The sequence below is a fragment of the Anser cygnoides genome, chromosome 6, assembly GCF_040182565.1.
Source record: "Anser cygnoides isolate HZ-2024a breed goose chromosome 6, Taihu_goose_T2T_genome, whole genome shotgun sequence".
NCBI classification, from domain to species: Eukaryota; Metazoa; Chordata; class Aves; order Anseriformes; family Anatidae; genus Anser; species Anser cygnoides.
In genome coordinates, this window is record NC_089878.1 from 29,698,722 (window position 1) to 29,725,083 (window position 26,362).

The 26,362-nt window shown below is 38.6% G+C and overlaps 1 protein-coding gene across 3 annotated transcripts in view; it reads left to right on the plus strand.

The window, feature by feature from the left end:
• Window positions 1-26,362, plus strand: part of CNTNAP5 (contactin associated protein family member 5) — a 285,697-nt gene that overhangs the window by 109,513 nt on the left and 149,822 nt on the right. For all 3 annotated transcript variants that reach the window (XM_048050395.2, XM_048050396.2, XM_013178329.3), the window contains one exon: window positions 20,013-20,160. In XM_048050395.2, coding sequence (XP_047906352.2) covers window positions 20,013-20,160 — 148 coding nt within the window. The remainder of the gene's footprint in view (window positions 1-20,012; window positions 20,161-26,362) is intronic.

Below are 26,362 nucleotides of genomic sequence, written 5' to 3' on the forward strand. Positions count from 1 at the left end.
GCTGAGCACTGAAGCACAAGAAACTGAGACTCCGGATTTTAGAATGTAGACAGCAGAGTCATAAGCAGAAAGTTTGTAGATTAGGTGAAAAGAGCACATTGCTGTCTTGGAATTTTTGGTGCCAAGTTGTAGCCTGAGCAAATCTTTCTACTTCAGTATAAATTTCTGGAAGTGTCATGTTATTGCAATAAATTAGCTACATTTTCTTTTACAATATTTCAAAGGACCATGGAGTATAAAACAATAGTGCAAAAATCATACTGTCGGCCTTTTTGCACATTATGAAATTTAAGCTTTGCCATTTCTTTTTAAATGTTTGCTGTCCATCTCCTCTGCTTTTCTAAAAATAGGTTCCAAGAGCATCTTTATTACTACTTTGCCACAGTACTGTTTTTTAAATTGCATGCTACTTTAACAGTCCCATCCACCTGAAAGATACTGATTGTGACTGAAGAAACATAGTTCTGAATCAGAAAGTGGAAAGCACAGGAGTTTAGGTGTAAGCGAAACTAGTTTTCATTTTGTTGCCTTTATATATGTCCAAAGCACATTGAGAATCATGATTACAATGTGCAGTGTCTTGGGTTTGTAGGAGTGCTGAACCAAACTCCAAGTTGTGAATTAAAATATCTCCCAGTGAAAGGAGCAGACTTTCAGTGATGAAATAATGTATTACTGAGAACAGTTTTAATGATATTCTTCAATCATGTTCTCAGAAGGTGATATTGCATACAGTTCTAGCATGGCTCTGCGAGTGTTGTCATCCTGGGTAGCATAAACCTTGAGAGATGAACTGTCTTTGTACATTGACAGCAGTGTGTTAGCCACTGCTTGTTGCTGAATCACCTGCTCCTTCTCATCCCATCTTGCCTTGCAAATCCAAGTTGGTTGCCGCAGTCTCCTACAGTGAACAGGCTGAAGGCCAAGGACTGGCAGGACCTTCACAAGTGGCTGGTGGAGAACATGGAGAGAGCATGATTAAGACCATTCAGTGCTACAGTAGATGCAGGAATGGTCTTGTCAGTGGTTGTTGCAAGCACCTATGAAATGTTTTTTATACTTCCAACATCGTATGTGAAGGGTCCAACTGGAGTAAAAGTGTTTAATTCCTTTTTCCGAAGAATTTGATTATGATAGAGCTTGGTATCAGCAGAGAATCTGATTGGCAGAATTTTCAGTGACTTAAAAAAACATTGCAAGTGGTAAGTAGGGCAAATTCTTATTTCTCAATATAGGGTTTTGACTCCTCAATATCAGTTAGATGTGTTCCTAACAGCTAGGATTTGGGGGGATTTAATGCCAACCCCAATGCAAAATAAACAACAAAACCAACAAACAACAAGTAGATTAAACCAAACAAATAAACCAGAAACTTTAGGAACCTCCTTGTAGTATTCTGCAAATCATTATCAGTGCCTTGATTTGTTTAGTTTGGTTCATGTTCCAGGCCAAGGGTATGTTAGGGATATGTTAGATCCATATAAGCACTCAGGAGGTTATTCGTGAAACTGAGATCGGGGCAAGCTGCAGATCCCTTGCAATATTTGGCTGTCATTCCAACTGAGGAGAATACAATGTAGTTTGTATGGGAAATGGCTGTTCCTCTAGGAGCTCTTGATATAGGTAAGAGTCTACTATTCTCCTTACATATTTAGGCAATGCAGAAAAACATAGGAAGGTAGTTAGTATTAAAGGGTTGTTACAATAGTCTTAGCCTAAACAGGGTAATAAGCTCTGTTTGAAGCTGACATTAGTTATATTTTGACGAGTTTGTAGTGGGGCAGTTTCTGACAGTAGCAAATTTAAGAAACAAGATATTGTCACTAGGATATTTTTGGCTAACCCACTAACTGAGGCTGTATATTAACGTTCACAAAATGTATATTTTCTTCTCCTTAAAATCAAGATATGTCAATTTCAAATCCTGATATTGTGTTACTTCAAATCCCAAGGTGTCGGTGACTGCTGAGGCTACATACAAATAGAGGATGTCTCTACCGTCTATATGTTAAGATGAATTTCAGTGTTCATCTTCTGGTTTCAGTGTCCTGAGTGTTGCAAAACTCCTACACTTATTAGCAAGTACCTTCAGCTGGCATAGGCTGTATACCATTGCTCTAGAAGCAATTGCTGCTAATGATGCAGTAAGTGGCAGGCAAACTGGGACTGGAGGCAAACTACAGTTCCTTACTCCACTGCCTGATAGTTGCTCCTTTTGGAGCTGAGGGAATGGATCAGAAAGGTTATCTAAACTCCAAAACAGCCTCCAAAATGCTTAGTTCTGAAATTGGTAACTTCCAAGTAAGGAGACATTTAAAAATATTCTCTGGTGTGGATGTTTATTTAAAGAAGTAGGTTGTAATTTGAGTTAGAGGATTGATTTTTACATCCTACTACAGGCTCCTGTCCTGACCCTGGGCAAGTTTTCTTGTGGTTTAGTGACCAGTTATGACAGCAGGGATGGGAACTATCTGTAGTCAAGTTTTTGTCTTGTGCGTGGACATTAGAGCATTTTGTGGGGAAGGATCTTCCCTTGAAATTCCTGGCAGAATACAATCTGACTTCTAGCTGGGGTTTCTGTATTTGAGTAAAATGCTCATCAGTGTGCTGTCATATCATCTGGGATAGATGGTTGAATAGCTAGGAACTTGGTATTCTTTTTCCAATGTCAACATTTCCTTATTTCATTTTTTTCTTGTTTAATTTGTTTCCTTCATCTAATATTTAAAACTAACAAGCACAAGTAAACAGAGAAAGAAAAATCAAAAGACTAGAACTCAAACTGGATTTCTTTTTTCTTATATGTAATTCAATTAAATACATTCTTCCCGTGATGCATTGAGGAAATATATTATTACAGACACAAATCACTTTGTAGTGTTGCATTATTAACTGCTTCTGGAACCAGATGATTTTTCTGCCAGATTAGAAAGAAGAATACATAGGATGTAATGTCAATTATCCTAATTCTTATTGGTCCTTCAACATTAGGGATTGCATAAGTCCCCAGAAAGGGGATGCAAAGATGTATGTGTTTGCACGTACTACTATAGGCCACAATCCTGGGCAGGCATCCAAACAGCTTGGAATTTGAGGATTGAAAACGTACCAAAGAGACAAAGGGTACCCCCCAGGAAACACAGGGGTGGTCTTAGCAGTGTAAGGTCCTAAAGCTCTCCCATGTGAATAAGAAGTGCAAGCATTGTTCAATAGTAGATACGTATTTTATTAAGATGACATTGCTAGGATAGAGAAAATGCTGCAGGAATTACTTGAAAGTTATTCTGCTTTGCTGATTCAAATATCTGAAGATTTCATTAAACTGCCTTGTAAAATTATCACTGTAGGGAAAAAACACAAAAAATAGTGGGGAACAGAATTAGGTGATTCAAAGTAGTCTTGATCCATCGGGCTCAGGCAGGAGGAAGAGGTGGGTGTGGGTACAGCACTACAACTGGCTGCTAGGAGCATCTAACAATGTCTTCTCTGAGAACAGAAACAGGAGTCCAAGCGGCTATTTGAAAACCAGTATAGCAAACAGTAGGTCATGCTTACAGCCCCTTCCAGTTTCTTGGGCCATCATAGAGAGCTGTGCTTACACAGGTGCTGGATGAGTTTGTGCTGTAATTGGTCAAGGTTGTAGAAATGAAGACAACAATGTAAAAAAAGAAAATACAGGATTACATATAGAATCATCATTTAGGTTGGAAAAAAACCACAAGATTGTCATGTCCAGCCATCACCTACCAAACCCCCTGTGACCCAAATACCTAAGCTCCACATCCACTTGTCTCTTGAATGCCTCCGGAGATGGTGACTACACCCTACCCTGGGCAGCCTGTTTGGATATGGAATGATATAAAGTAAAAGATCAAGCCCTGGTTTTCAACATTCTCATTGTTTTGCCTTTTTTTTTTTTTTAACTCTTTCACCTCTGCAATTCTTTGGTTTATATAGGCATGCATTTCATTTATTTTCCTTAGACCTTTTGTCTCCTTTTGCAGTATAATCTAGGGTGCCATGAATGTCAGGATGAATGAGGAAAGCTGACTCTACAAATTGCTTACAAAGGGTTAGGAGAAGGGAGGGAAGGGGAGGAAGTCTTCAAAAATGTTGCACAGGGTTATTTTGTGACAGGGAAGGAAAGGTAGAATAAACAAGAATGAACAAATATACAACATCTTAAGATACTTGAAGTTTTTATTCAGCATGATCTGATCTACGTGTTTGCTGGTAAGAAAGTGTATACTTTGTGATATTTGACTCAATTGTGGTTAAAACTATCACCAGGAGTGACCTTAAAAATAAACCATAAGGGTGCATAAAAATTAAAAAAAAAAAAAAGAGTTCATCTATTTAAAATGTTTAGTTTTGTTTTTCCTTAGTAGCTATCAGTAGCAGTCAATAACATTTAAGAGTGCCTCATCTGCACAACAGTAGAGTGATGTCAGGCAAAATGTGGCTTTATGATAAAACTGAGGAAAAGAAAAACGAAGAATGACTATCATCAGAGCATCCTGATGTGTGAGGAAGAGAAACTTGCAGAAGCTCAGCTGACTGTTGCAGCTCTGTAGGATAGCTGTGTCCTGAGAGAGGGCATCCATCGGGCCTCGCTGCATCCCCTATTGGCTGGCCAGGATCAGGTAGGGTGTGGGAGCTGCAGCCCTTGCATCTGTATCCTGGCCAGTCTGGTTTCTGATCACCTTGTGGTAGGCTGGGAGCTCTCAGTCCTGGAGACCAGGGTATTCCCCACCGTGCCCTTCTCATCTGTTTGTATTTGGAACTGGAAATACCACTTGGACTGCAAACCTTGGAGAAAGTCGACATGCAAACAGCAAATCTCCCAGAGCTGCTGAGTGTGATACTTGTCTGTGGCTGCTGTAAAATCCTTTGGCTTGAACACAGGGGGAGATAAATAAGTGTTCATCATTGCTGGGTTGCAGCTGAGCTTATTTTGCCCTGTCTAAGCCATGGCAGAACAAAGACATAAATTAGATGTATTAAAGGGGTTGCTTTTGTAGCTTAGTAGGGCTTGGCCGCATCAATCTAGTCAAGGGCAACTGCAGGCAAACAAGATTTATTCACTTGTAAATTGGGCAATATATAGGGTACCCACAGGTTCCTGCCTGGAAACCAAAAAGTGGAGATTATTGGTCTTGTATCTACCATTCATCTGCTCCTTGGGGAAGCATAATAAAAACTTAAGGACTAGTCAAAATATTTTGATGTGTTCTTTGTAAGAGCCATATAAAATTTTTCAAGTAATGTTTTTTTTCTCGGTTATTTGATATACACCCATGTAACTGCTAATGCTTCATAAACATAATATAATTTGTAAAGATGGTCAGCTCTGCAGGAATGGAAGGAAACTGATGGACTTATGGTACAAACTCTGTATTTGATTTTCAAATAACTTTGCAGTTATAATTCCAGGTTCTGACTAGTCAATTTATAGATAAATTTTCCTCTTGAAAAACTACCCGTGTCAGTACCATTTATTTTTCAAGGGAAAGGAACATTTTCAGTGACATTTTTCAAAGAGAAAGTTTGAAATCAAATTAATTTTTTATTGTTTTTCAGAATTGTTCTTTTCAGTATAGTTGTTGGAAAGTAAGCCAATGAATAAATATTCTAGAAATAAAATTAGCTTTTTTATTGGAACTCGAAATTTCCTATGAGATGTCACCAACTCCAAATAAGAAATTTTCTTAATCTTCTTCACTGAGGGAAAAGGAGTAGAGTTGAGGTATTTCAGCTCTTATGCTTGTCAGTAAATGCCCTTGAGACACCGAATAGTTATGAATCTCTATATACCATCTGTATGTAAGAGCTTACGTATTTTATTAGTTTTTGTAGTTTCTGTTGTCTTTTTCTTTAGAGGATTGGTGAAGAGATCAGCAAAATTTAGCAGTAGGTTTGACATTTAATATAGATGGACATAAAATCTGACTAGAAAAGACCCTGTCCAGAAATCCGAAGAAAACCAAAGCTTCTGGGTCCACAATTTGTGTTAAAGTGATGTTAGTTGTTTGACTGGTAAATATGGATAATACTTTCCCAATCTCCTCTGTCTGTGATGTCTGTTTTTTATATTTTTATAGCCCAGTGTCATATTCCACTTCAGATATCATTTCTTCAGACTGAAAAATCCTAGTCTGTTTAATATTTCCACATTTCAAAGGCATTTTATACCATAGGCCAAACGTGTTTCTGTTTCCTCTATTTTTTTCCTTTTTTTTTTTCTAATGTTAGATGGAGAGACTTCACAGTTCTGAAGTTGCAGACACGTAGCTGTTAAATGTATAATGATATTGATGTTTTCTGGTTGGTTAGTTGTTTCCTAGTTTTTCTGACAATTTCTAGCCCCTCGTTTTTTTGGCCACATTTGTATCTAGAAGTGATGCTGGCACCCAGCAGTTCACAAGGCTTCAAGATTTCTGAAAATGGCAGTAGCTGATTTACAATCTACTTTAGTGTGTGTTTGATGAGGATGATTTTGTCTGTGTGCTGTGGTACTTTACATTTGCTGATATTATATTCATTTTTCCATTTTACTGCTTGAATCATTCAGTATCATCACATCACATCCTTGTGCAGGTAGTTTTTCGCAGTTGGTCTTTATTTTTACAATCCAACAATTTTCGTGCTATCATAAAGTTTTGTTATTCTTCTGTTTCACCTTTTTTTTTTTTTTAAGTTCATTTATGAATTTAAGAAATGCTATAAATCAGACTGGATACACCCTAGCATCCACTGAATATTTTCTTCCCAACTTTTCTTTCCTCTCTTTAACAAATTACTAACCATAAGGGCACACTCCCTTTGGTCATATGCCAGCTTGGTTTGCTTGCTTTTTGTTTTTCAATGATTTTTGATAAAAAAAAAAAAAAAAAAAAAACTTTTTGAAAGTGTGAGCGCTTAATATCAATTATGCTATTCTTATCAATAAATTAATTCAGATGGAGACTTCTAATAGATTTATGAGATTTGGCTTCACTCAGGAAAAAAAACACAGGAAGTCTTTTAGTCATTCTGCAATGATTTGCATGTTTGTTTATTTTATTTTTAATGATTTATAGATTTACTTGTATGTGGGTACTGACGTGTGTCTTAACGCCCTTTAAAAAAAAAGTGGTACTATATTTGCCATATTAGGTTTCTCTGGTAATGAACTCAACTTGCATTATAGAATAGACACCACAGCTAACAGTTTTATATATATATATATGTCAATTTTATACTGAATTTCCTTGTGGAAGAATATTAGTAGAATGTAGTGAATTGCTACTGTTCATTTTACATGTTAACTCAGTGGTTTGATTTTTCTCACCCATTTACCTAAAAGAAAGAGTTTAGAGTTGAAATTACCTAAAGCTTTGCCCTACAGATCTCTGCTGTTAAGAATTCATTTAATTTCTCAGCTGTGTACCGGACTTTTTCAAGCCTGCCTTGCAGACTCTTTTTCAGGCTTTTTTTTTCTGTCATTGTTTTACAAGTTATTAATTACTTTTTTATGTCTTATATCAAATGATTGATCTTTTTTTTTGAATTCCTACATTTATACTGGTATTTGGTATTAACTGCACAGAGAAGATCTTGATCTCTATTTTTATCATTTAATTGTGACTCCTTCTCTAGAAGGAGTCTTCTACTTCCAGCAGCCTCTTTTCTCTCTTGTTAAATCAGATTGTTTTTATTTCTTTCATTTTTAATTTTTCAAAGTAAGTGACATGTATTTCTTTTCAATCTCTAATATGGGGATTTTAAATTATCTCCTTGCTGCCTAAAACAACTTACCCTGTTGTTTGTTGCTTTTAATTTCTATATAACAAGTCATAATTTTTATGTACTAACTCTTCCTTTACAGAGCAGCTTAATTTCAATTTATGTATTATTTTTTTCATGTGTGTACCTCTGCACTTGAAATATGTTGTTGAACTTCAGTGGGGTGTGGCCACTGCTGCAGAGTACCTCCTCAATAGCAGTGTTTTCTCATGTGTGCTGCTTAAAGCAAGCAATGTGTCTGCATTTTAGGTATCTTTGCTGCTAACTTGAGCAGTTGTGTGTTTCTATTTTCTAAAACTCAGGGTTGAAGTTGCTACCTGTCCGTTCAAAGGTAACAGAGGTCTCTGTTTTCTCTCCTCATGGATCTTTATCACCATATCTACCATTGTATGAAATGGTAACATCACCTGGTCATGTTCTTAATAACCTGGATATAATGCTTTAGTGCTCTGAAACGAAACTTCAGAGAGATTTTAGAATGATCAGTAGTACCTCATTGGCCCTACTTGGTTCTAACCATTCTTTAAAGCATAACTCCTCTCTTTTACCAGAGCTTCCCACTCCATCCTTGTGTCATTTGTACTCTGCCTCCTCCATGTTCTACTTTCCACTAAGCTCCTGGTATATCTGCTAAGCTGTTCGCTCAAATAAGGTTTTCACCTAGCTTATTTTAGACTTCTGCCATTAGCATATGTATTTTTGACATAACCCTAGTTATCCTAACATCATGATTAATTGGGACTTAACATCCTGAGACCGTGGTTTGCTGTGTTCTGTGTGCATTTTGTCATTTTTTTTTTTCTGATGGAGGAAATTCACAAGGAACTTTTATGAATTAATTCCTCATTAAGTCGCATAAAGACCAAGATAGAGGGGGAATAAGACTGAGAATGCTGATCTGAGACCCTATGAGGATATCACATAGTAAAGATGTGGAAGTCTGCATAACCACTGCATGTTCTTTTAGTCATCTTTTGATTCGGTGGTCTTCTAAATAACTGTTGTCTTAGCACTGTTTTCTCAGCATGTGTACCAGTTGCTTTCAAGTATTCATTGACGCTACTCTGTTGAAATTTGAGGAGTTCAAATGTGCATAAGACCATAGTTTTGATGCAGGTGCACATGAGGACATTTCAGTGTTCTTATTAGTCATTAAATTTCTATATTTTCAGGCTACTCTTCTGTTCGGCAGAAGTTGGGGTCATCTTTGCTGAAGACTAAACAACGAACATAGAACCTACCACCACTTATTGTAAACATGTCACAGTATGCAGAAATTCTGAGACGAAATCCTGTAATAGGATAATTTCCTTCTCTGTGGGTTGCATTATCTAAAACACTTATTTCTTTCTCTCCTTCTTTGTTACTTTTCAAGGTGTAGTTATTCACACTGCTTTCAGTAAAAATGTTAAACACAGTGTCTTCCTCTTAGTATTTTCAGAAAATGTTAGGTGTTTCTATTTCTTGTTCTAAAATGTAAGCTCTTTCATGGATCCAGCTCATGGGTCCTTTTTTCATCTATGACGAGGAGATTAGCAAGGAATATAAAAGCTATGTATGTTAGATTTTACATCTCAGGAGAAGGACTTGTTAAGGGGCTATTGATTTCACATACCTTCCTGCCCTGCCTGCCTCCTCCCCCATCATCTTCTGTATTTAAATGGGAAATATTGGTACCTGTGGAGACACTCCTCCTATAAAGGTTCTAGTTTTAAGCATTTGCCTGGGTATTACTTACAGCAAAATTGAATGGAAGTGAAGGAAGAAAGGACAGTTTACAAGATGTTTGGTAAGAAATACATAGGGTAGGAGGGGAAGGAGAAGAAGAAAAAAAAACCTATCCAATTAGTGTTGAGAGATATTATTATTGACATAATTGACGTTATATTTGTTTTAAAATATAATTCTGCTTTTTCATTCACTTAAACCATAGCTCAAATTTAATTTATTTAAATGTATCCATTAAAATAAATGTTGGGTGGTTGGTCCATATAGAAATAAACTCGTTTTCTTAATATTCTTACATTTTTCTAAAACTTTGTGTGAGGCTCCTGAACTAGGCTCTAGTGTCATGGAGTGCAAGGTTTAGGAATATTTCCACAGCAGATTCTTTGCTGCCTTTTATTTAAACAGAGCGGTTTGGCAGAGGACGACAACCAGCAATCATTGCATTTCTATAGGTCACTACCTACAATTGCTTGGAAACTGGTGATTTTTTTCCTCTGTGTGTGTGTGTAAATCTGCATTGCATGTCTTGCTGTTAAGGATGTAAAGACGTGGTTTCTCTAGGATGATCTTCCTTGGTAAAAGGACAAGAATGCTGTTCATTTTGAAGGTCTAATAAACAGTTCAGCAGAATTCAGTCCACTTCAGTTATTTACAGATACCTCTGTTGCATAGAAACTCCTCTAGTTCCACGAAACAATTTCCAAATTCCTTCCTGTGCATTCAGCAACACAGTGATCGTGCTCATTTTGAAATATGTTTTTTACAAGTCCTGAAATTTCCAACTCACTGAGCAATACTTCTCCTCTTTCCATTTTCAAAAATAAAAGTTATGAAGCACTTTTTATTTATGGCCTATTCTGATCTTGGACCTGCTTAATGTATCATGACTTGATTTAATGCACTACCATAACAACAGTTACGGGTCTTTTGCGTATGCAGGCAAAATTTACGCTTCAGAGTCAGAATGCCAGGCTACCTCCTCCTTAGATCACTATCATAAAGTTCCTTTTTACATGCTGTAGTTGAAAGAATGTCATGATCTTCAGATCCTACTGCTCAGGATTTTTTGTTGCGGTTGGCCTAATAAAATGTGCGGTTGAAAGTCAATGAGCAAACATGCATTTGGAAGATATTATACGTATGCCCACAGAGATGTTGCAAAAGCTCATCTTATTCTGTTTCAGGAGGATGTAAGGTGGTTTTTTAAGTTCCTTTAGCATCCTGGGAATTAATTAATGTGGTTCAGTGACAGACCCCAGTGTGAAAGTGGAATGACAAGACTCAGCTGTAGGATGCTACAAACATTACAGTAATGGCTTCATAGGAGGAAGTTATGTCAACCAGATTTAACCCTTCTGTTGTAAGCAAGAAGTCTCTATAATTCACCTGGCCAAAACTACAGTTGATGTACACAAATATGGTTTCACTGCTGCAAAGGGTTCTGTAATGATTTATGCCAACATAGGATGTAACTCATGGTCTATTGACAGCAGAATTTGCAGTTTAACAAGGCTTGGTCAAAAAGTCTAGAGAAATACATGTGCAAAATTTTTTTTTTCTAATTTTCAACTACATGTTATTTTTGTAATGAAAGCATAACAAACCTTAGAAACAGTTGCTTTTGTTAGTATTATTAGTAACCTTATGTTTGTGTACCTTATGATGATGGCATTCGTGAGAGAAGATCTTGATTAAGGTAAATAGCGTAGTGAGATCAGTCTGCAGTGCCCTTTTGAGATGTTAACTGTTGTCATCTTGGCTGGGATGTGAACTTTCTACATTTATTTTTTCTTCTTTGAATAGGAGAAGTCAATGTATGTCTAAAAATACGTGTATGCATGTGCATTTCAATGCATTATAACACACTGGAGAAAATCAAGGCTCCCTATTTGTCCTCTTCCACAGGATATTACTTTACTGATCCAAATGAAAATGCCATAAAATTCTGTAACAGAGAATAATGTAAGATAATGAATCACAATATTCATCTAAGGTTGCTGTTGCATGGAATAACTAACACTCCTCTGGTGTCATCTTGCTGGATCAGTCTGGCAAATTACAACCAGAGAGATACCATGTACAGCGCCATCTATTTAAACGCACTTTGATGAAACTAAGTACAGGGAAGGTTCCCCGAGTTCCCCAACATTGCTAGATACAAACACATTCACTGCACTGTTAATCTTACTAATTTAATACAAATCATGCAGGTCTCCATGAGATTTATGTAAAAGAACAGCTGAAACCTGTGATTAATGTTGGCAGTGGAAAGAGCGGTTTCAGTCTGTTGACTAAGGTTAATCTAGTCAAGGTACTGGGGAAATATTTATCCTTTGCTATGATATAGCTTAAAATACTATCTGTATGTAGGATTGCCCTTAAGATAAAGTACAGGGGGCTGAACAGAAGCAGGAATTAGCTGCCGACTTTTAGCTTAGACTTATAATTTACGGGTTTAATTTTGCTGCTTCTCGCTTCCATTATTATTAATTTATGTATCGGTGATAATAACAGCAATAACAGCTTCATCTCCAAGTGCTCTAAAGACAGAGATGATTCTAAAAACTGAAGATGGGGATCAATTCTCCATCACTGAAATGCATCTTCATGTGAGATGCAGCATCACATTTCTTTTCAGAAAGTCCCTTAGAAGGGTGAGAAAATTGTATTTGGTCCATTGCTGGGAGGGGCTGCCTGCCCTGCTTCAAGTTGGATAAGATACTTGGGCTACATCTACATGAGTAAATAGGAAAGGAAAGGAACCATTTTCTATTCCTGAGGCTCACTGGCGTACCTCAAATAATATCCATTTGGTAAATTCTCTTTTCTTCAAAAGAGATCAACATACCCAGCTGCCTATTGGGAATGGTCTGTGGCTGATGCCAAGGTATAGGCTGGCAGACTCTGAAAGCAGATGGACGCCAACCAAAACTATGCCATGTTGCATGCAAATAGTTAAGCAATATGGGTAATGATGCACAAATGCCCATAAGTCTTTCTATCTCTATTTTATTTATTAAATTATTAAAAAAAAAAAAAAGTCTTAGAATGAAATTTATTCTGTAAGTTGTAATTATTTACAAAAAAAAAAGTATTTGGTGAATTAAATAATTATTTATTTACCTAAATAATGTGACTAATTCAGCCTGTTTTTAAAATCAGACTGTCTATACCAGCATAGAAATCCAACATTTTGAGAGGTCCTGCTGACCAAAAGAAGAAGAAAAAATAAAATTTGCTAGGGATAAATCAAAACAGAAAACAAAAATAAAAATATAAAGTACTAAAGTTTTGCCATACTTTGTTTCATTTTCTTTGGTCTATGGAGATTTTTTTCTTTTTATCCTGGAGGGGCCTAGCCTAAGAAGTTTCATGTTTTTAATGTCACCGTCATTAAACTGATGTTTTCTGGATTGATACAGACTTATCTAAAACAAAATTTGCGTAGATTGTCTCAATTGATATTCTTTGCAGATTTAAGTTTTCTCTTGCAAAATATTTGCCATATATTTATATATAAAACGTATCTTTTTTTTTTTTAAAAACTGGAAATTCTGTGAGCAATTCTACTAACTCTTCCCTCAAGGACAATAAACAGTGTCCTTATATAAATGTGGTTTGTGTTGGGCAGTCATCTATCTGAGGATAATCATAGAATCATTAAGGTTGGAAGAGACGTTCAAGATCATCTGGTCCAACCATCACCCTACTACCATTATAGCCCGCTAATGATACTGTTAAAAGTGAGTGTTCCTGTATTTGGGAAGTAACTAACCAGAGACAAGGGTGTGCATTCAGTGTAACAAGGCAGGACAGAGGCAAATAGCCTTCCCACTTGTGCAGATTACATAAAGAAGTGATGAAGTGGGATGAACCACGCTATGTAATTGTATTTTCTCTCCCTTGGACCACTGTGCTATGTACAGAAAACTCCAAATTAAACTACCTTTTTGTAAACCAAACTTTTTTTTTTTTCATTACTTTCTTTTTACTGAGGGTAACTCATTTCCTCAGCTGTTCTGTTACAGGAGGATAATTTTGACAGGTGTCTCTTATCCCCGTTCCTCCCTAATAGCAGCTCAGACACTGTGCCGGGAGAGCTTGTTTCTGATGTTCTTGTTAAGGATGAGTGTTTCATGGAGGAAAATTAAGCAGCTATTAAGAAAGAAGAAAGCAAAATATAAGCAGAATGTTGGCTGCTCTTTCTGAAGATAGGACAGGCTTTGGACTACCTGGAGTCGTGGTGTTTAACCTAGAAAGGAAAACATGAGCCTGGAGACAGGCAGCTCAGCTCAGTGGATTGGATTGTTAACCAGAAATGACTGGCCACATTTTGTCATGAAGAACGTGGTGCATTAACAAGGAAGATGGATGTGAAGTAGGAAGAGATGCTTGGAGGTGTGTGACATGCTCAAAGGACACATCCAACCCTCCTGACTCCCACTCGGGCCTCCAGCCCCTGGACCAGGCTGGCAGCTGGGTCCTCCTGGGCTCAGACTGTAACCTTGTGAAATCAGTGGAAGAGGCTCACACTGACTTCCTAAAGCAGAAAAATTTGTACTTCAGTTTTAGAGATCATTTGAGTTGAGTTTTCTGGAAGAAAAAAGAATAATAATAACTCCTTAGAAAAAGTGAGAAAACACAATGCAGAAGTTTATATTCTGTGTGCCAAATGTGGCTGCATCCTAGGTGAAAACAAAGACCTAAAATGCAGTCTTCCTTGTCATCCTTTCCTTCTCCCCATGGTCTGGCCCCCACTAATAGCAAAAGGATGTTTGTTTTAAGGCCACATGCTGAAGGAGAGCAACTCCCAGGGGCCAGGTCCTGTCACGAACCCCATGTTCTTAGCTCACCTTCCAAATGGGTTGGAGCTTTTAGTGGTTCGCAGTCTGGACGCAGGGTGCTTGAGACAACAGCAAAGCAATTTCATTGCTTTTCTCCATGACGTTAACAGATATGGCTTGATAAGTGGAACAGGGCTTTTCTGTTACATAAGCAAAGAAACATTTTTCACTATTGATGTGCATGGTATTTAAAAAATGTGAAATGTTCGAGGCCTTTTTTTTTTTACATCTGCATGTATGCTTTTAAGTTTTGGGGCTAGGCTGAGGTGAAGAAATTTTCCAGACTTGCCAAAACTGGCAGTTGCTTTCATTTTGCAGCAAAACCTAAATGGATTCTTTAATTTTTATTGCTATAAAAGTCTCATTAGCTACCAGAAACCTGTATAGACCCTAGGTGTTGCTAGCAGGCAGTGATGCAGTATAATTGTTCTGTAAAAATACTGTAGCATTCCATTAAAATCAAAGGCTGCTGAGTTTCCATATGGTGCATTTGTGGCTTTATTGTGTCCTTGCCATGGTACCATTCAGTCTCGTTCCACACATACAAGTAGAGATGACTGTGACTTCCTCCCAAAACCAGGATGTAATACTTAATGGTTCTGCAGTTATATCTCAGGTAACATTGATTTGAGTAGGACTGAAATTCTGTTGCCTCTTGAGAAGATAAAAACCATCTGTGACTCAGAGCTTATTTCAACTTAGAAAATGTGAAAAACTAGGCAATGTTTTCTCCTTCCTATTTCAGACTTTCTTGTTTCTTAGTTAGAAATTCATGCTTTGTTTAAAGTGCACGTACACTCAAATATTAGAGAAGGTCCTGGGAGAAATGGAACAGGAAGAATGTTCTGCATCACAGTGCTAACTCCTTCCAGTTTGTGATCTTTCTCATTCTAGTAAGGAAGTTTAAAAGGGAGAATGGCATTGCTTTACTCAAAGTATTGCAGTTTTGGGATTTATGACAGGCTTGGCTGCTTTTTATCTCACTTTGGCTCCTTCGCTAAGCTGCTGGATATCTTGAATGAAGTGTGCTCCTGTCCTTATTTCTTTAGGCAGGGGAGGAAGCATACTGCAATATCATGGGTGAGATTTGAAGGTGGAGTGCTCTTTTCTGTACTTGTATTTTCTTTCAGTGGAGGTTGAAATGTTGTAAATTGCTAACATCTGTGTTACGTGCCCTCTGCACATTCATAATCTGATTTTTTTTTTTTTTTTGTTCTCAGCTCAGTTCATCAGAGTGACTTTGGCAGAAATGAGAGTACTCAATACATCCTAAAATATCTCCCCTAGAAGATAGTTAACCTCAGGTCTGCCTGCTTGCTGTTCAGGGCTGATTGGGCCTATGTTGCTGCTTGCATACACAATTTGAACCCATCCCATTACCTGCCTAACAAAGTGGGAGAGCAAAATATATTCAGCAGAGTCATTATGGGAGCCGCCTTCTGGAGATCTGTAAATAAGATGCTGTTTGCTGTGCAGAGTGTGCATGCAGGGAGACTGAGATAAAGTCCTAAGTCTGATGCTATCTTTTGAATTGATTAGGCTTTCAGACAATTTTCTTGCACCAAATTTCCACTTGTCTGTCTAAACCTGGAGAGAGTTTGGCCAAAGGGCAACCTGAAGTTGAACATATTAGATCTTTCACTGGTATGATCTGGCATAGATCTGAATTAATACATCAAGTAGAGAAACAAATGTGTGTGTGCAGGGTTATTGACCAACTGTTGTATTTCAATATAGTTGCACAACATTTTCCTGAGCGCTTCCCCTTAAACGGCTTTTGGGATCCTTGTGAATGAAAAAGTTGTATTAAAATAAACAAACAAACAAAAATTGTCTACATTGTGTTTTGTTTATTTTTTTTTCCCCAAGGGAGTTACACTTCCAAATTCCAGATATCACCAGCAGCTTTGAGATTTGAACATCTTTTGAAAGTTTTCTTCTTCATATATGTTATTGCTAATGCAGTACTAAATTGGAATTCTATTTACTCGCCTTCAGCATAACCCATGAACCGAGCACTGGGCTGGCCAGACCCTGCTCCGAACCACTGCAGCTGTTCTTATGTCACCTCTTCATGCAAGCGGGACCTGCCTTTGCTGGCTCATTAAAAAGCCTCATAAAATATTACTGCGGTGCCAGAGTCTGTGTCACAGCAGGGTACCACGCAGCCAGGCATCATGAAACAAGCTTGGTCCGAGAGGCAGCCCAGCCTGTGGCAAGCTGTTAACCTCACAGCCACTAGAGCTGGGGAACAGGCTGCGTTTTGCCTTCAAGAAGCTGGTGGCAATATCTGGTGCTAATGGAGCTTTTTGATTTATAAGCCCCATATAATGCCAGAAGCAAAATTTCCCAGGTAAATCATCAGTCTGCTGTGTTTATAGGGCTTGTGAGATTTCAGTGTTATGCTCCCTCCTAGAGCAACTGTGTTGCATGGGAAACGCCATGTGGGTGCTTTGTTTTCTGTGCTGGTTTGTCGTTCTGTTCCTGTGAATTAATCCCTGTCAGCAACAAGTTGTAATAGAGGCTGTTTCTCAAGAGGAAGTATTTCTGCCGTTCTCACCGATAGCTTTACTGTTAATCAATATTTGAACCACCAGGGCTAAGAAATCTGGTACTGCGTCCTTGTTTCATCTTCTTTAATGGATAGATTATTTCTGTGTCAGCTGTGGATCTGAGTTTTCAAGTGACCATCTGTGCAATTGGTGTTATTCAATCAATGGTCTACAGCCCACAGGTGCTCCATAAAACATCGGAAGGTGATCTGTAGAGCAGTGGGAGTTGAAAGCGAAAATCAAAGCAATCCTAAAGGCATATGCAGTGATGCCCTGCAGTTAGCAACAAGCAGAGATGTGCTGGCTGCATGCAAAACCAGCTCAAAGGTGCAGGTCGATGTGTTGCCTGTGGATTTTTTTTTTCCTCCAAAAGTTTCAGTGGCTCTTTGGTTATTAGAGAAGCTTGATAAACACTGCTCTAAAGGATGCATTTTTTTTATGAAGGGAGCTATTTTAGCATGGGAAGAATGTTTAGAAAGCTGCATGTCAGGTTGGATTGTGACTGTGTTGGAGTATGGGTGTTGGCAATTCTGGCTCTTCCTTGAGGTGTCGTGAAAGAAATGTGCTGGCACAGATGCCTGTGGGTGGGCACCTGGGTCTGCTTACAGACAGCAGGGTACAGCTGCCTCAGTTTTACTTGGCACAAGCACAAGACTCGTTTGACTGCACAAGAGGCCCCTGGAGCGTGCTGCACGTACCGTCTGCCTGGAGCAGGGGACTGCCTCTGTGAGCTATGGTGATGCTCCTGAGCGGTGTGCCTGGGGGTGTGGTTTGCATGAGCTTTGTAAAAAAAAAAAAAAAAAAAAAAAAAGAAAAAGGAATAAAATAATAATAATGATAATAATAATAAAAACATTCCTTACAGGTTTGCCCTGTGAGAAGGGTGTCAGAACTACCTTTAGCAGCAGCTATGGGTAGTTGTGAGACATCTCTGCAATTTTTCAGTGGTCGCAAGGGCCCACTGGTTACTGAGTGGTGCTGTGTCAGCACAGGCTGCGTTCCTACCTACTTCACCAGCAGGAATGTGTGGGCTGCTCAGTTTGCCCTCCGTAGGCACAGATCACCTAGTTTCTATTACTTCCTCATTGCAAGGAGGTATTTCTAGAGGTGCGATGCTTTTCAATATGGTCTCCCAGAATGTTTTCTTTTTCGTATAAACAAGAAAATTATTAGCTTGTGGGCTGTGATACAATGTGCAGTACTGACAGCCCTGTGTGTTAGAGGATTATGAGAAAAAAAGCAACAGAGACCCTGAAATTGTTTCACAGTACTGCTATATTAAGGTGTTCTTTTTCTTTTGTCTCTTAATTTTCACCTTTCGCTTGCATTCTAGTCATTACATTTTTTTTTTTTTTTTTTTACAACTGGGAGGACTCAAAACTTTTTGTTCCCACTCTTTTCTTCTTCTTTCTTCTTTTTTTTTTTTTCTCCTTATGAAAGGTGAGGTTTTTATATAATCACAGGATTTCAGGAAATGAGCTTTCTAAACATACAAACAACACTCCCGTTCGTCCATCCACCTTATTATATCTGTGAGTGTCATAATAAAAATGCGAATGCTGCCACAACTCTGACTGTGAGATTTATTCTCTGCTGACAGTTTCATTACTGAGAAGAACAAGATCATTTCACTTGAAATACAAGGGAAAAAAACCCTCTGAAATTATCTCTGCTGGAATTTGAATTTGTCTGCCATCTAGAAAGCAGTATGAGTAAGCCCAGGACATCTTGAAGTGCTACTTGTGGCACTCCTGAAAACATATCCGATGGCTGCTGAACTGCTGTACGTGGTTAACTTTGAATTAAGACCAGCAAGAATCCCCATCCAGAAGGTTTTAATTATATAATATAGCTGAATCTGAAAGAGGTTAGTTAACCATCACAAAATCCTTGTAGAAAACAAGATCTTGTGCAGAGAAAGTTTATTATAAGAGATACAGGATAAACAAAGCTTGGGGGACGATTGGGATTCTGTAGCAGAATTATATACCCTTTTCAGCCTGATAAGCTTCTAACAAGTCCCAAGTTTTGAAGGGTTCTTCACTTCATTGAGGTAGCTGGGGTTGTAGAGATTGTTTCAGTAAGATTATTCATCTTCAGAGCTGAGCAAAATAGCAATGAAATGCACTTGCTAACCATGTTTTAGGGATTGAGGCGTATGCTATTTTTTGCAATCATGATTGAGCAGAAAATAAGTCTTAGCGCATACAGGAAATTTTTTCCAGTTCAGTGTTTTTAAGGTGAAATGAAAAAAGTATGTTAAAGTTTCGAAGTATTGTGCCTTATAAAGGTTCAAGAGTACTTTTATTGAATTTAGTTGTAAAAAAACAGTGACACGCTGGGTTTAGTAATGCATGAACACCCTGATCTTCAATTTTTTTTAAATCATTTTTAACAACATTTTTTGGGAAAAAATGAACATTTGAGTAAAAATTCCAAGGGAGAATTTCCTTTTATTGAGTGTTAATTCTGAGTAGGGCCATTAATTTTGGCTTGCAGTTGCAGGCAATTAATCAAATAGTCAAGAAAAGAAAGTTTAATTATTACTGTTTGTGCAGGCTTTAATTCTCATGAGTGCAAGCTGTCAAACTGCTGACTGTCATGTGTCGTGACTCAGGCTTTCATCTCTTTCTGTGTCTTGCTGAGTTTTCTGAGGCATGTGTACATGTATACTTTCCTGTTTGCCTTACCAAGCTCTCGCCAATCTCAGTGCCTTGTGTCCACCTCTTTCTGCTGACCTGAATGCAGAATGACCCAATGCTTAACTGAGCCTTGCTGTACTGAAGGGACTTTGGGTATGTCAGAGCCTGGTGGAGTATTGTGGTGCTCAGGAATATCCTGGGCTTGGAGAAATGCTTGTGGTATCGTCTGTAATCCCTTCTACAACTTGCTTTTGCAACACCCTGTATATGTTCCTCCACACTGCTGAGATGCTTTGTGTGCTCCTGTCTCCCTGCTTTCTCACTGCAGAAGACACACAGCACTCAGAAGAAAACAATTGAAATAATTTTAAGTAATTTGTAAGACCAAGAATCAGGGAAGGGAATGATTTTTACATCCTTAATTCTGAACTCAGTGCTCACTAAAGCTTCTGTTGTTCCAGGTTTTCACAGGCAACAGCAATGCTGACAGTGTGGTTCACCACAAGCTCCTGCACTCCATGAAAGCCCGATTCTTGCGCTTCGTCCCTCTGAAGTGGAATGTCGGTGGGCAGATAGGACTGAGAGTGGAGGTCTTCGGCTGCTCCTATAGTAAGTGGCAAAGTCTTAACTCACATTTTCTCAAAGAGCTTTTGTTGGTGCTGTCAGTGCTGCAGGAGGGATGCATCAGAGTATGAATTAAAATGCAACATGGCATACGTAGTCATTTATTTTTTCAGTAGTTGCCCTTGTCTTTCTGCATGGGGATGTGCTAGCCCATCTAGCTCAGCTGGTGAAGCTTTCCCAGAGCTAAGCCCAACACAGTGATCTGCTGCTGCTTGTGAGCACAAGGTGGTCTGATGCTGTGGAACCTCCTGTCCCATTGAAGGACACAGAGCTACTTGGGATCTTTTTATAGGGTTTAATTTAGGAATGATACTACCATCTGCTTAAGTGTATTTTTAGTATGTAATAGTTTATTTTTGTTTTTAAGGAACGTTATCTAGTTGAGGAGAGCGGCGCAGCTTGTGCAGCTAGTATTTCTATTTGAGGCTGATGATTTCACAGCTTCAGAGATAATTTTGCTGCTTTACTGGTTTTGCACGGGAGTTTTCTTTCATGCTTTTCTTCAAGATATGGTGATGATCTTCTGAGACACTATCTGTATCACTTTGTCATGTGGGCTTTGGAGCAGCTTATGAGCACTGTTACCTGCGGGTGTTTCATCTGCGTAGTTATCTCTGTGTACTGCAGATATATGACCTATGACCATGGAAGTGTATGGAAGTAAAGAAAAAGAACCAGTGTTGCTCCCAGGCATAAGATGAAGACAAGTGCACAAATGAGGAAGCACAAATCCAGTATTTGTTTCTTTGGTGGCTGTGGTTTTATTTCTGAAATGTGACTTTATAGTGTTCAGAGACACTGCTGGAGACAGGTAAAATTTTACGGGGGAATTGAGGGAATTTGCAAGCTTTGGCCAGAAAATTCAATGTGGTGTGGCACAGATCACCATCATGTGATGCTACTGTAATTGTACCTCTCCCTATTTAGATTAGGTCCTTATCTCCTTCTCGGAGGTGTAGAAAAGGGGTTGTAAATAAAAAAGTAGAAAAACTCCTATTTGGGACAGTTCTTGGATTCATCTGAGCTGTATCAAAGTGCAAATTGTCTTAAAACTTTTGATTCACATGATTCCACTGAATTGAGAGCACACTCCTGGACTCTCAGTGGCTTCATCAGCAGTCTCAGGCTTTACAGCCAGTTCATGTGGTTTTGCCTGAAGGATCTTATTATAGTCTGTGTTGATCCGAAAGTTCCATTCAGAATTTTTTTTTTTTTTTAAGATGCTGCTTCTCCACCTACTTTGATGCTCAGGCACTATGGACTATTCATTTAAGTACAGACCTGCAGTGTCCTGGTCTGGACAGGTAGCTACTTATGCCAAGAGACCTTTTTCACTCCCACCAGTGGACCTGTAAACTGAAACCTGCAAATCAAAACCAACTGCCCTTGATGTCATCATTCCAAAACAGCTATATCATCTATTCCCAAGGAACTTTTTTTCATTACAGTGACCAAACCTCTGCTGTAAAAAATGTAGTCCAAATAGACTTGCTGCAAATAAAAACTGGAACTGAAGATGGAATTTTTTTCAGCTGAATATGATTTGGTGCTCCCCACGTGAAATACTATATGGGCACTACCTCCATGTCAGATTGTGGTTGTATCTTCTGTGATATAAAGAAGACTTCAGAGTGACGTGCTGGCTGAGTTTCCTTGTGCTGATATCATCTAAGTCTTCCTCTTTATCCTGTACCCTGCAGTTACTGGAAATAAAAATGGTTGTAGAGAATTAAGGTGTGAGATTGAAGGAAGGCAGAAAAGAAATAAAGGGATTCATAAAAGTTTTACAGGGTGTTGAAATATTCATTCCATTTATATAAATGTGCCATTCAGATTTCTGTCTGGCAAATTGTGTATGCCAAGCAATACCTGTCTACAAGTTTTGCTTATATACCTTCACAGCCTTGGCTACTCCTAACCCAGGCATTCTAGCACTGTACGAAGATGTATGATCATTTATAAAATGTCATCTTTACTGTTAAACTGATGGAATGTCTGCAGCAGATCCTGAGCTGGTGTACACCTACATAATGCATTTTGTAATGCTCGACAGCATACAGACTCATCCACCATGTTCAATCCTGGCACAGGAAATATATAAATAAATTGAAAAAAGTTAAAAGAAATGACATAAAATCACTAGAGGCAGTAGGGGACAAGGAAGGGAGAAAATGGAGCTTAAGGAAGAACAAATGGCCCAAATGTACAGCATCTCTAAGAGATGACCCTTCATGCAAGCGTCTGTGTGTATGAAAGAAGGGATGTGAGGCTGGAAGTAGGAACAGCATTCTAATCACCTACCGGTACCAAAGGTTTAAGCTGATACAAATTAATCTGTAAGAACCTAATTTGCAGTTATGCCCAATCCTCTCTATGCTGTTGGAATGATTTAAAGGCATTGTCAAGTAAACAAACAAAGACTACTTGCTCTTAAGTCCACTAAAGTTGAAGAAAGTGTTTCCACCAGCATTTTAGCTTTGATTCCAGTCGTGAAGCATAATATAAAAAGAGAACACATTTATGAGGGACACAGGTGAACCAGATCCTGCACAAATATGCATCTGCAACTGCTGGATGATTTCTACCTCTTAAACTACTTGTGGTAGCAGGTTAAAATTCAGGTGATGCTGGACTTCTGTCTGTATATTCCACCTTTCAAGCAACTGCTGCCCCAAAGTGTGGCACCTGATCTGGAAACAGAGTTGCTTTACAGTGATATATTCTGGGCAGAAAGCGGCAGAAGCAATGATTTACAGGCAAGCTGGAGATTCTTTTTGTGCAAGTGGCAGCATTCATTGGATGGCTTAAATAAAAGTTTGGGGATACTGACAGCTTAGGCCATTTGAATTTAATGTGCTGCTGTATGTCTGTTAAAATGCGGGACTACTGCCAAACATGAAGCTGAGCACCTCACTGCTACACCAAGGCGTGCAAAATGGCCTGTGGCTCCGATCTCATCAGCTCCTTTTTAACATTGCGTATTTGAGCAGAAGATGGCAGCTGTAGGAGAGGTTTGTGGCTTTGCTGCTTAAGCATTTTTGTGATGGCAGAACTGAGTGTGACACTCTTGTGCCTGTGCAAGGCTCTGACCTCCAGTTGTGGAGCGTGCCTGTGCTGTGCAGCACACTCTGCTGAACAGGTCCCAGGAGCACAACCTTATGCTAACTTCTGGCAAAGGTAGCTTTCAACGATGACTGTGTAGTAGGAGGCAGATGAAAGGCATCAGGTCTTGTAGGTCACAGAGGTCTCTGCCAGAACACAGTAACAAAAAGATATCGAACGATCATATTAGAGATTAACTGCAATATACACTGGATGATGAAGTGGCTGACTTACCATGTGACTGAACTGTGCTACTGAATGGCACTCGTTGTAGTTCATTACTCCTGGGATAATTAATATACTATTATGAGTTTATCTCAAACAGTAGTCTGTCAAACAAAAGAGCTTTCCTTTTTTTTTTTTTTTTTCTTCTTCTTTTCACCCTCTAACTGGCTGCCAGCTGAGATTGTTTCATTGGAACACAAATACATATTTTTACCAGAAAAGCTTTTTCACGCCTGTGAGTTTGCTTGACTCTAGCCTATATAGATCAAAGTTCACGTGAAACAAAGCACTCAGGGCTGTCAGAGGACACATGCTAATTGCTGTTTTCCTTCTCACACTGAAAGTAGGTATTTAAATGAAATTTAATTACATTTCTTGGAAACTCCTGCAAGATTCCAGCTCACATCCTCAAAATAGGTACTAAAATAGGAATTAAATGGTCTTGATTTAAAAGAGCATACAGTGATGCTTCCTGTTCAGAAAAAGGGATGTATGATGAATTAAATGGAGACTTCCATGAAGAGGTGTGCGTTAGCTCTCACTGGCCATTTGCAGCAGAGACTCCAGAAATAGTGTGATCATAAGAGATAACTGGAGCTGCAACAGAGCTGGTGTTCAGACAATTGGCAAACCAATTGCTTTGGATGCTGGGAAGCATGGGACTATCTTTATACTTGGGAATAGTCTTGTTAGCTTAGCGCAGGGGAAAAAAATCTGCTGACACAATTGCTTTTATAGGATAAGATTTGTAGCTGCATTGAAGATGCTGATCATATTCTATAACTGGTTAACGGCCCAAAATGCATCAGCAGGATCAGGGGTATGTTCATTTAACAGGCTGGGAAACCACAGGAGGAACAATGATAGGGTGTGAGATAGGGTATCTTCTGCCTTTGAGAGACGAGTTTTTCATTTGCAGTTCAGGACTCAAATTTCTCATCTTTTGCTCTCATTGCTCCAGGGAATATGATCTGATATTGTGTTTTTAGATGAAATGATTCTTGATCTCTTTTTTCTCTTTCTCTTCCCTACCCCCCACCTTTCCCTCCTTTGTCTTGTGATAAGATGGAAAAAAACACATTACAGAGAACCACTGTCTGTCTGATGGCACTGACCAGTAGTGTTTGTAACCACCTGTGTAAGACAAATACCCAAAGGATCGCTTAGCAGGAGTCAGACATAGATTTGTGATAGGGTCAAAGCCGCCTAGCAGAACAGTCACCTCTGAGGTGCTCGTTCAGATTCATCCCTTGGGATGCATGTCTGAGAGGTCTGTGGAGAGGGAGGTTAGGTTGCTTCAGACTACCTGAAACCAGCAAGTCATGACCAGCCAGAAGGGATGTCTGCTCAGACAGGGAACAGAGCTCCTACCTCCTACAGGGAGCTAAGGCTTCTGTTCATTGTTGTAGGTGCCAGAATAAGAGTTTTTGTCTCAAATTGAAACTGTACCTTGAGGATATTTTGGAATAACTTTGCCTAGTGTGTGGCTACTTTTTCCAAAAACACTAGGGAGGATCATCTTTATAAGAATAAATGAGTATCCTCTCTGCTGCCACCTGTCTCCTTGCTGCACAGGTAAACTCCATAGACCCACCTTTCCCCCAGCCTGTCTTCTGTCAGGATAACTAGTCTCATAGGTTGAGTCCTCTGGTCACATGTTGCCATTTTTATTTATTTACTTATTTAAGGTTGATTTAGCCTGATAATCCACCTTCAACTGACTGTTTCCAACCACCCCCAAGTTACTTTAATGTTAGGATCTGTGTTGGGAAACCAAATTGAAGTGGAATAAAGTACCCAGCTTCCCTTGAGCCACAACCTCTAATGAATTTAAGAAAAGCTTGATGAATTTCTGTTGTATGGAGACTTCTTCACCTGTGAGCAGAAGGATGTATGTATTTACAGCAGAGGAATGTTTGAATTGTGGGTCAGAGAAGAATAACATGGAAGAAGCAGCTTTTACCTGATCTCACTTTTGATGAATTTTGTAGCTTTGTTGATGGAGGACAGCATAGGAAAATATGAAGACTGAATAAAGTCTCTCTTCAGTGAGCACAAACCAGTGGGTAGTGCAGAATGAAACCACATGTTTTTAGTTTGTTATTTCTACAGATTTCCTGAGACTTATAAAATTTCAAATCCTTGTTCTCTTGCACAAGTGGATTACAGGCATGTGTGGGCTCTAAATAAATACCGAACAATCAAGCAAATTTTCTGCAGTGACTGCATTAGAATTGTGCTAGATCTTTCAGTTTTTAATGGGAAGCCAATGATTTGTTGTCATGCAAACTGCCACTAATGACTTTTGGAAGCCAGTGTTAGCATTTATTTGACATATTCCCATTTCATTCAGGGCTATTTATTGGCCAGTGTCCTCACAACTGATAATTAGTGAAGCAGAATTTTTCTGAAGCAGGTTTTCCTTTGTATTACACTCTGTAAATGTTGGTATCAGAACTGTTCTAGAAATTGCATGTTATGTTGTGGCTTAGTGGAGAGATAAGAACAAGGAATGAAGTGTGAATTCAGACTGAGAGCCTGGATTATTTGGGGTGAGGATCTTGAAAGAAAAAAAGACTGCTATACGACACCACTGAATCAGTTATCTCTTTCTCTTGCAGTACCTTTGTTTTGGACACTTAGCAGGAAAATCTACTTTAAACTCAAAATGCACTGAAAATCAGATGCTAAATACTATATATATATATATATATATATGTATTTAGTAAGCTATTTCCCAATTCCTGCCTGTGTTAAAATGAAACTATTTTTATGATGTACTTAGAATTCACTTTTTAAACAACTTGAAGTATTTAATATAGCTAGGGAAAATTCATAAGAACTAAACCATGAATTGAAT